Source organism: Medicago truncatula, chromosome 6 (assembly GCF_003473485.1).
Source record: "Medicago truncatula cultivar Jemalong A17 chromosome 6, MtrunA17r5.0-ANR, whole genome shotgun sequence".
NCBI lineage: Eukaryota > Viridiplantae > Streptophyta > Magnoliopsida > Fabales > Fabaceae > Medicago > Medicago truncatula.
The window spans coordinates 6,537,702-6,549,537 of NC_053047.1; the positions used below are offsets into that span (position 1 = coordinate 6,537,702).

Genomic DNA, 11,836 nt, shown 5'->3' on the forward strand with positions numbered 1-11,836 from the left:
TGTTTTTGTTTTCTTTTCCTACTTAATGTTTTTTTTCTCTATTATTAAGTCAATACTTGTATGATAACTGTACATACCTATTAATGTCTCTCATACTAATTAAATATAGTTATAAATTTCTTTAAAAAACAAGAAAATATTAGTTTATGCCTTTAGGGTTTCTTATACATCTTTTGTATTTAAAAAATTATTTTAAATCAAATTATGTTCCTTATTTGCTAAAAAGAATGTCTCTTGTATTCGACCTCCCTAACTTTAAATTCCTGGCTCCGTCCATGCTCCCGACTACACACAAACTGAGTGGTGTTATCTCCTCGACAGGCGCTCATAGATTGTGAGGTTTGAAGGCAACACTTGAGGGATACTTATCTTCCTCAGGATGGATTATGAGAGAAATGTTGAATGGGCTCATGTTCCTCTTTACGTCGAAATAAAATGCATAAATACTTGGTTTTATCCAAGGTAAGCCTCAAAACACATACATCAAATTCTCACTATTTGGTTCATAAAGTCATACAACAATTTTATTTTATTTTTTGGTCAAGTTTTGTTGTCATACAACAATATTTTAATTGTAACATGTTGAATATAAACACATAAAACTTAATTATCTACAAACACAATATAATTGGCATAGACTATGATACTAATTGTTGAAATTTCTTTAGGCTCCAAGAAGAACAATATCAAGTTGATACTAAGAATCTTCAATTTTATTACCAATCAACAAAATTCATCTCTACAAAATCCAAAAAATATGGCAATGATAGTTTATATCAATCTATTTGACGCCTCTCTCTCTTAGACTTTGCTCTCTCCATCTTCAACATTTCTAGCAAGAAATCACTCCATGTATCTATAGGCCCTGGCAAACACCAATGAACACAATCATTATACAATGTCACATTTTCTTGAGGTAAATGTCCATACCTACTTGGATGACCATCTGGTCTCAATAACATAGCTTGAGTTGTATCAAGCAACCTAAATTTCAAACCATTTCTCTTGGCCTTCTTTTGAGAAATTTTGTACTCTTCCAATTGGATCATATATAACTCCATATTGGTCCCTTCTAACCTTGCCTCATTACTCTTAAATGGCTTAGTCCTTAAACAATTCCCACCTTGGTTCCATATACCATTCTCAAAATGTGATGGTGCAAATGTCCTAAGAAATGTCACACCCTTAAAATTTTCTAAGCTATTTAAGGCTCTAAATGCAGTCCTAAAAGCTTTTCTATAGCCATAATACATTGTTAAATCAGTGACATTTTCTAAGAGACAATAATGACATCCAACAATTTTTCCTTTCTCATAGAATACCATTGGCTTGTAGAACCAATGTCCTCCATTGATTATGACATAGTCAAAATCTTCAATTTGTGATGTCCATTTTTCATCAAATTCATCTAGGTAAAGATTGTAGAGACCAGTGTGGGTTGGACCATCTGAATTTTCTCTTTGAGCTTTGACAAGAAAGGGGGTCCAATAAGCAGCCATGGTGAAATTGTAACTTGGGTATTTCCATCTCATGAAATAGTCATCTTTTGTGTATGATACATCTATAGGCCATTCCACCTAGAAAAAGTTAAATGGTCTAAGATTTAGAAAATTATTTATCAATAAAAAAATATAAAAACATAGAAGCACGCACAATTTTAAATAAGGGAAATGTTAATGAGTGCTTATGGGGCACTCTTTAAACATCTTTAATAGTAGTAGTAAGTTTTTATAAAAATCAGTGTAATTAATGCATTGAAATTTATAACATTTGACTTTTTTAAGGAATACTTTCTAAATTTAGAATATTTAAAGAGTGTCCTAGATACATTACCCTTTTAATAAAATGAAGTTAAAGATGAAACTATGCAATAAGAGTTTTTCTTGCCTATAAAGTCTCAAATAATTCAGAGGGTCATGGGTCTTTCATCTTTGGATTGTATTCTAGTGGAAATTATTCAATATTCGCATGAAAACAAGAAGTTAAGCCCAGAGGAAATAATTAAATTAGTTGGATTGTCACACCACATGTTAGCATCATGCTGTTATTGTACCTTGTCATTGGTTAGATATTGAAAACTATTTCATTGTCAACTTAACCTTTTGCATTTAGTAAAAAAAAAAAAAAAAAGGAAATTTTGTCTTGGTTTGAGATCGGAATGTCAAGAATCGAACCTACAACAACTAGTTCAAAATCCGACCTATGCATATATTATACATTGTCCCTACCAACTGAGCTAAGTTCACGGTGACAGCCGATTAAAAACTTAAGTGCAATCATTTTGTTATAGTATAAAATAGTTTTATCAAAAACTGATTTAATTGGCTAAATGGACTTGTGTTTTTCTGACTAAAGTTTGACTAGTGAGTAGTGAGTATATTTTATGAGTTGGAGGCTTCAACTTTGGATACACTAATTAATTATAAACACTATATTTACAAGTAACTCGAAAATAAAGAAAACCAAGAACTGAATTTAATTAATAAAATAAATAAAAAGTGACTTGAGACTGTGTTCTTGTGGCCTGGTTAGGGACATGGAATGTGATTGCCAGAGTTTACATCTCGTGCTAAGATTCCACTTCTTGTGGCATGCTTTGCTTAATTACTGAGATAATTTATGTGGTTGGACAGATTTTGTTATATTTGTTTTATGTTTATATAATATTTTATGAATAAGTTTGTGAAAACTATAGTTTTAAACATGTAAAGTCTAAATAAAAGATTGAGTCAAAAAAATGATTTTTTTTTTAATATCGTTTTATTTTATATCTTGCTATTATATTTGAGAAATTTACTAGTAACAGGTTTTTTAAAGTCAAATTTATTTATTTATTTTTTAAAAAAACTCGATATTCGGTGCAAGGATCTACTAATTCGAGAGAACAAGTCCTACCGTCCACTTTGGGAGGGTTCGTTTAAAGTCAGAGCATTAGCAAAACTCTATATGGACTTGCCCGTCAGAATTGACATTAGAGGGAATCTGAAACTTTGAAATAAACACACTCCAAGATCCGAAACCAACCATTATATCAACCCTAAATAGGTTAAAGTCAAATTTATTTTATAGATGGACTGAAGCACATAAATGGACTTGTCATCTGAGAGAAAACCGACATTTAGAGTAAAAGTCTACGCCAGTATTTTTTTTTTGTGAATAGACGAAATGGCAAAGTCATTGTAAACTCACACACACAATTGGAGGTACCGGGGTTCGAACCCCGATCATAGAATCCGGCCTAACAATTTCGGCATTTTACCAATTGAGCTAGAACTTGTTGATTCTATTCCAATATTTATTTTAGGGAAAAGGTCTATTCTAATTATTATCTGTATTAAATGAGTCCTGAGATTGAGGTTTATTTGTCAAATAATAAATGTGCTATTATTTAACCTTCCGTGTTTTAGTGGGTAAGAGACATTTGCGAAGTTCGACATGGAGGTAAGTAAAACCTGACCGAAAACTGTTTTATATAATTTGTTATTTTGTGGAGTTCATTTGACTAAGTTCTACTTTTTAATTAAAGTAGAGAGGTAGTTGGGTCAATGTCATCTCTATTTCTTAAAAGGAATTGACTATGCACAAATTAGAGATTGGTGCAGTCAAGTTATGGCACTCTATTTTTTCAATAAAATTTGAGAACTTTATTTAGAGATAGATACATGCAAAAAAAAGTTTCAAAAAGTTAAATAGTCAAAAGTATTAAATATATTTGATTTTTTGTTTACATTTAAAACAAAAGAAAATCATTTTTTTATGATAGTCGGACTCACTTGATGTTGAAGCCGGATTTTTACTTTTTGTGGTATGTATCTCTCAAAATGAAGAGATCTCAACTTTATGCAATTTATTATTAAAAGTATTTTAATAAAGGGTATCATTTTTTTAAAAAAAAAAATTAAATTAAATTAGTCCACCTAAATTAACATGGAAGAGAATCGAACATGATAACTCGAAGAGTAGTATACTTCCAGTTAATATCACCGGAGTAACCCAAGTGGATTTAATAAAGGGTATCATTAATCTCACTTGTTTATGTGTTTCTCCTAAATGAAACCTTCCGTTTCTTTTGACAAATGACTAGTCTCATGAATTGTGGTATCATTGATGACTACACTACTTCATCAATCTATAAGCTTGATCAAGGAGCACAATGATAGATTTTTTTATCAATGTGAATTAAAGCCTCTATGAATTGTCATTGAAGCAAATAGTGTATCATTGATTGATGGTATTTTCGGTTCAAAAGTTTGTGTAAATAAAAAAATGATACAATCACACACCACATGCCAAATCACTTATCACCAAAGCAACTATAATTAACATAGATATCAAAAAAGGGACAAAAGCAAATGATAAAAAATGATGATTAATTTTTTTTAAATAAAATTTGCATCAAAATAGAAGAAGTGTAGAAGTGAAACTTACCCTTGATAGAAGACAAATCAATGACTGCATGTGATTTCTACCAACAGAATCTCCAACAAAAGCCATAGATTTTCCTCTAACAATTTCAAGAAATTGAAAAGGATTGAAAATTGGTAGTTCACACTCATTTGGCTTCCATCTCCACTTCATAAACTCAGAATCTGGCCTACCATATTTCATGCAATTTTGATGCTCATGAATTGCCCAACATGTTTTGTTTGTATAATATGGTCCTTTTGGATTTGGCACCCACTCACCACTAAAAATGTCACAATTTTTCAAAGATGTTGAAGGTAAATTTTCTTTCTCAATTGAATCAACATTTGAAGAGTTTGGTTGTTTAGACTTGCTCATCATCAAGAGAAATGATGAACCAAACAAAGGATAAGACAAAGGGGTGACAAGAACTATGATTATGACAAATATTGCTAATAAAATTATTTTTGGTAACATTTGTTTTTTGTTATTGTTTCCATAGAGATGCTCTTTCTCTTGGAACTTCATTTTTGGAAGGGTTATGGAGAAAAAGAGAAAACAAGAGAAAGGTGTAAGGAAATAGGAGGATAAGGGAAATGAAAGAAGTTTTGGACTATATATTGTGTGTGAAGTTTATGATTTTTCTTTGAATTTTAATTGAGTGGTTTTTTTTTTCTTTTCTTTCTATAAACCATTAGCAATGCTTCAAGTTGTTTTCATAGCCATTAATAGACTTAAATATTGTGTATCATGATTCATGATATCTTACCCTTTGTGATGTTCTCTGTTTTAGACACAGTTTTTTTTTTTTTTTTTTTTTTTTTTTTTTTTTTTTTTATAAAGCAACAAAGTAGACTTTGAAAAAATTAATTTAAAAGTTGTATATAATTTTTATTTTAAGAAAGCTAAATTAATCTACACTATTTGACACTAGAGAGAATCGAACTATGAGGAGAAACACAGTACCAAGTCTCAAGTCAATACCACTAGACCAACCTAAATAGGTTTTGTATATAAATTGTCATGCATGTATTTAAAGAATAATATCTGGCATTATAATATTTTTTTTGAAGAAGCTAAATGAAATATATTATCAACACCAAAAGCCTTTCCAAGCACAAGGTGTGCATAGGAAGAATTAAAAATCTGTACAATATTTACAAACCGGTAAAAGAAAAAAAGAAAGAGCAATGTAAGAAATAACAATTAACTATTGTCTATCATATCAAGGGGACTAAGCCATCATCCATAGTAATTGAAAGAGAATTGAACAAGTTTCTCCTTCAACTACGAAAATATGTTATCATTTTATTTTATTTTTTGACAGGATAATAGTATGATATGATTGAAGTCTATATAAAACATTTATATGGTCCATGTATACTTATTAAACTTATAGAAAAATATAAGATTTTACTTATTTTAAAATGTAATATTAAATATTAAAAATTAACATAAAAAATGTCAAATATTATTGAAAGATTTTTTAATTTGACCAAAAATATTATTGAAAGATTAATACGTACTTTATGACTTTATTTTTAGTAAGATAAATACTAATAACGCATACACTCTCTAGAACGACACATAAATAAAAATAAAATAAATATTAGGAAATAAAGTTTTTTTTCGAGACGATATTGGAAAAGAAAGTTGATCACATGCAATTTATGCAGTCTCAATTAAAAAAAATTAAATTGTTTAAGTTCCTCATTCATGTAAAACTATCTGATATGTTGTTATTTAGATCCATCAAGATCAAGAATTTAAGTGTTTCTAATCTATGTCATTAATTTTATCGATTTTCAATGACATATCAAATAATTTTAACTTGTAAAAAAAAAAAAAAATCAAATAAATTTAAATTTATGTAAAAAATTACATAAATAATATATGTGATATAAATTTATAATCTAACAAGCAAATTTATAAAATACGTATCGAGTAAAATAATATTAAACAATATGACGTTGGTGTAAGAGTACACCATTGTAATTTGATCATCCATCTTGTTATATGTCAATAAATTATAAATAATAATAAGTAATAGAATCCTCATGAACATATTTTAGTTGATAGCAATATTAAAATATACATATATATCGGGTTTGAATCTTAGACTTTTCACTCATTCATTTTAACAGGTAATATAGTCAATAAACTAAAAAAAATAAAGTAAGAGTCTCTTACTAGAGAATAGATCCAACCGACATAACTCAACAAGATTGTGTGAATTTTCAAGAATCGATTTTAGAAAAATGCTACTAGTAGAAAGTGTGTGGAATCGATCTAATACAGATAATGATGTCTTAGCAGTATAAATGTATGTGCTGTGAGCATGTTTTATTTATTTATTTATTTTTATCAAAAGTGAGCATGTTGTTTAACGATTATCAAAAGAAGGCAATTAGGATTTGTCAAAAAAGAGGCCAATTATACTTAAAATTATAAGAGTTTAATGTGGTGGGTTGACAGTATAAAACAACTTTGCACATGTAATCAATCAAAATATTTTAAACTACCACGTAAATTAAAATCATTAATTGATGTGACGATTCTAAATATTTTAATTGATTGTGTGTGTAAAATTATTTTAGACTATCAATCTACCATCATTAAACTCCTATCTAAAATGGTAAATATTGAATGATTTTATTTCATCAAAAATAATTTTACGCGAGCATCTAATTCTATATTCATCATATATTCCCTTTTTTTTTTGTTAAAAAAAGAAAAAAAGGAAAAAACTATTCGAATAAAATTGGAATTATACAATGTCTCTAAAGTTTTGATGATAACAAAGTGATGAAGAAAAATCGAATATGGTAATATATGTTTAAGTTTGCAGAACCATAAATTACAATTTATCAAGGTCTGAACATATATAAGAGCATCAAAAGCACAAGAGAAGGTAAATACACCCTCCGGTCACTAATATAAGCAAAAAACTACATTTTAGGTTCATTCATTTAATGATGTATGTGGTCTATAATAAAGACTATGTGCATCATTAAATGAATGAATCTAAAATGTAATTTTTTGCTTATATTAGTGACCGGAGGGTGTACTTTATAGAAGATCTGAATAAAGGTCAATCAGAAGTCAACTAGTAATCAGAAGTGAAGAAATCACCTAGAAGACCATACCCTGGATCATCAGACTTAGAGTCACCCAGACCCTCAGTCATCCATACTTTGAGAACTTAGAAGCCGCATCAACTCTGTCTTCTTCTGAGAAGGATTGTTTTCATTCTCTGACCAAGTACAATTTGTCTTCTTCCGAATCACGTGCTAAGTCAAAATTCAAGGACAAAAGGAGTAAAACGGATAATTATATTTGCATCATTGAATTTAAAATGTCTTTTCAAACGACATTAACCATATCATGCAACATTCCAACGTCTTGATTTGGTAGCTTCTCAAAGACTCTTAATGCGCTAACATTTCTCCAATGTCTCTCGAATCATTTCCTATATAAGGAGTTGAAAGCGTGAAGAACATAACAAGACTCTAAAATATTAACCTGTGCCCTTACGTTGGCACTTAAGAATTTCTTGCTAAGTTTATATGTTAGAAATTCTAAGTCTTAAGAGTCTTACTCTGTTTTGTATTTATTTACACTTCTGATTGTATATCAAGTGTAAAATCAAACAATCTTTTATTTGATTAAGTTAGATTGTAAGAAGTCTCATTCAATAAGTGTCTTTTTTTTTCCTTTAGTTGGTAACAATATCAACAACTACAATATTCTAGAATCAAAATTAAGTTAAGTCTTACTAACAATAAGCTTATTTATTTTGTTTTTAAAAAGCGTAATAGAGAAATCACACATAGGATATATCATTATATCGATATGGCTGGCGTTACAATCAATAATATCATCAACCCAAATAGAAAAGTTGGGCCTTCTATAGTGTTTTTCTGATGGATGTCCAAAAGTAAGGTGGCAAGATGATTTATCGTGAATTTTCAAAGTGTGTGATGAATATAGACATATTCATATCATTATTAGGAGGGGAATCCCAATGATTTATCGTTAATTGTCAAAACGTGTGATGAATATAGGCATTCAAAAAAAAATTGTTGCACATTATACTTTAAGACATGTAGGGTTTATCTGTGGAGGCGCCCTATTAATCAGTATCAGGTTACAATGTCTGATTCTATAAGCTATCTCATCTCAAATCAACGACTCCAGTCAAGGAATATCCGCCTAGGCCATGAAATGTGGAGGGTTAAATCGAGGAGGAAAATGTTAATGATACTTTAGATACATTGTAGATATGCAAGTTGGTTGGAAATATGGTCTTAGATGGGGGTGGAAAATGGTACCACTTAGGGTGATGTGTGTGTGTGTGTCTGTTTGTGTGGTTATGATTAATTGACACTATAGTGTCAAACTTAATATATGACACCTCTTATAATTATTTACCACATAACTATATTAAAGATCCACTATTGGATTGGAAGTTAATATGACAAAGATAATGTTTACATAATTTAATATTAATCGAATATCATTTGGTATGTCAATGAGTTGCATCAGAATTAATGTCTTATGAACTTTTATCAAACATGTCAATTTTTATGTATCCCATATACATAAATGACATCCAATTAATGTCAAATTTTGTAGACATGATCTATGTGATAATAGTTTTCAATCCAATGGTTGATTTTGTAATATGGTTATGTGGTAAAAAATTATTGAAGTTGTCATATTATTTAATTTGACATCATGATGTCAATTGATACAAACACACACACACACACACATATATATATATATGGTACTCTGGAGCATATTTTCCATGACACAGAGCCGACCACTCAATATCAAATCGTACTTAGGAGGAGAATGTTCCGATGACTGTGATGAGTTTATATGTATTTTGATTTTTCCACCTAGTTCTCATGAATGATGTGTATTGGTATTTTAATACAACAACAATTATGACTCTAATGACTTAAATGACTCTAGACACTCTAATGACTTTTATGTCGTATGATTTTATATTGGAATTTGGGCAAATGTTGATGATTTTTAAACTGAATGTGTCTGAATACTTTATGTTTGAATTTAGTTGAATGTCACAAATTTTATATCATTTTAAATGTTCAATAAATTTTGAGTGTTGAATGTGTAAGTATGTTTAAGTTTGTTACGATAAAGCAATGTATCACATACCCTTTCAGTTGTGTTATGCTTCTGTGTTTATGACAAACCATTTCCTAACTTCTGATCTTGGATTGGTACATAACTCGTTAACACAGACGATGAAAAGTTACAATTTGCTGAGAGTATTATTGAAAAGTTAAGGGACCTATGAGGCACTGAAGGGGCCTAATGAGCAGTTTTCAAAGACATATCCTAAACCTATAAAGTAATCAAAACAAAATTAATTTCTCATTTTTCTAAAACAAAAATGAAATTTTCTCTTCATAACGACAAATGCAAATTTGAATACTAAAAATAAATTGAATTGAATACTACTCCCTCCGTTTCAAAATACATGTTCAATTTTTGCAATGTGCACTATTCACTTGACTTACTTTGACCATACTTTTTAACTAATATATAAATACAAATATTAGCATGTAAGATGTTGTTTGATTTGTCTCGACAAATATTTTCAAAATATTAAATTTTTATAATTTTTTACTTTAGAAAATTAAAGATATTAACAGTCAAAAATATGCATTGGCATATGTGAAGTGGTTGACTTAGACATATATTTTGAAACGGAGGGAGTATCGATAAATTGAATTTTTACAAAAAAAAACTGAAAATTTTAGTTTTCCAAAATAGTTGAGTTTTCCTAGGTTCTAGGAAATCTAATTGTCTAGAATATGATATTTTTGGATTTTGAGTTTATCCATTGAAAAGTTTCTCAACTTTTTTTATGTGGAATAACAACCATCAAACAAACATGAAAGAGAAATTGAAAATTAAATTATAAATAAAAATAATTGTATTTTAATTTGTAATAGTGCAGATTGAAAATGAAGAAAACTTGAGAGAATATAAATATTTGTATACACTTTCCATTGAAAAGTTTCTCAACTTTTTTTATGTGGAATAACAACCATCAAACAAACATGAAAGAGAAATTGAAAATTAAATTATAAAGAAAAATAATTGTTGTATTTTAATTTGTAATAGTGCAGATTGAAAATGGAGAAAACTTGAGAGAATATAAATATTTGTATACACAATATATTTAGTCGTAACTAAGTGTCAAGTTATTTTTTCTTTTAAAATCTCATTCCAAACAATTGAATTTCGTGGAATAAAAATTATTTTTTACAAAACAATCGGATGCCAAGAATTTAAGTCAAAGATTGTTTTTTTTAAGAGAATACCAAAGACTGATCTAAGGTTATTCTTAGGAAAATTTATTTTTTACTATTGTACTTATTTATTTAAAGAGAAGCTCCGTGTTTTGAAATTTAATTTTGGAAAGAGGAAAATAAGATAAGGTATCAAAGTAGTTTTGAGTTCACCCAAAGCTGGAAAAAAGCTCTATATAATTTTCTAATTACGAAATAGGCGGACTTGGCAAAAATGGTCATGTAGAACTACAATTTAAAACACTTACATTACTCATCAAACACATTCTGATTTGGATCATGTACTCCCCCCTCATTCAAAAGTTATATTTATTTCTCTCTAAATTTTAGAGAGATATCAAGATAGAGAAAATAATATCAAGAGAGAGATAGAGATAAATTGTGGAAGGAGGAAGAAGGAGAAAATGATGATCCAATTTAAACACATTGCCTCTAACAGAACAAGACATGTTGGTTCGTTCAAAATAAGTTTGTGCTTGACTAACTTAAAATATAGGCTAAATTATGGTTTTTGGTCCCTGCAAATATGTCTCGTTTTGGTTTTAGTCCCTATAATTTTTTTTGTTGTTTTTGGTCCCTACAGAATATTTTAGTTTTGAAAATAGTCTCTCAGGGACTATTTTCAAAACTAAAATATTTTGTAGGGACCTTTTTAAAAATCAAAAGATTTTGCAGTGACTATTTTTCTAATAAATGGGTTCAGTCATCATGTTCCATGTGTGCAAATCATAAAAAAAGTGGGGTCAAGGACCAAAACCAAAACGAGGCATATTTGCATGGACCAAAAACAAAACAAAAAATTACAGAGACTAAAACCAAAACGAGACATATTTGCAGGGACCAAAACCAATTTTAGCCTAAAATATATGATAAAATCACTTTGAATATTCCAAAATCATTCAAAATTAGTTGGTGCGTGGCTAACTTTAACATTAATAATTTTTATGACATCAAAAGTTTAAACCTTGAATTTAAGAAATTGAACCTTTGTTGGTAATTTCATTAATTAACGAGTCCTTCTGATATTATGTAAAAGAGAAAGTTGAATCAACAAAGTTTGTGCTTGACTAACTAATATATGA

The 11,836-nt window shown here is 29.0% G+C and overlaps 1 protein-coding gene across 1 annotated transcript; it reads right to left on the bottom strand.

Annotated features, from left to right (window-relative positions):
- Nucleotides 1–628: 628 nt before the first annotated feature.
- LOC25495558 (protein trichome birefringence-like 19) lies at nucleotides 629–5,111 on the bottom strand. The gene is made up of 2 exons (XM_013595781.3): nucleotides 4,429–5,111; nucleotides 629–1,577 (listed from the first exon to the last, which is right to left on the bottom strand). The coding sequence occupies exons 1-2, from the start codon at nucleotides 4,930–4,932 to the stop codon at nucleotides 777–779; spliced, it is 1,305 nt and encodes a 434-aa protein (XP_013451235.1). The 5' UTR covers nucleotides 4,933–5,111; the 3' UTR covers nucleotides 629–776.
- Nucleotides 5,112–11,836: the final 6,725 nt, after the last annotated feature.

Excerpts from the sequence above, each read along its gene's own strand:
- LOC25495558 (XM_013595781.3), bottom strand. The coding sequence starts at position 4,932 with ATGAAGTTCCAAGAGAAAGAGCATCTCTATGGAAACAATAACAAAAAA. Across the intron at positions 1,578-4,428 it reads TGATTTGTCTTCTATCAAGG|GTGGAATGGCCTATAGATGT; the intron begins GTAAGTTTCACT and ends AACTTTTTCTAG.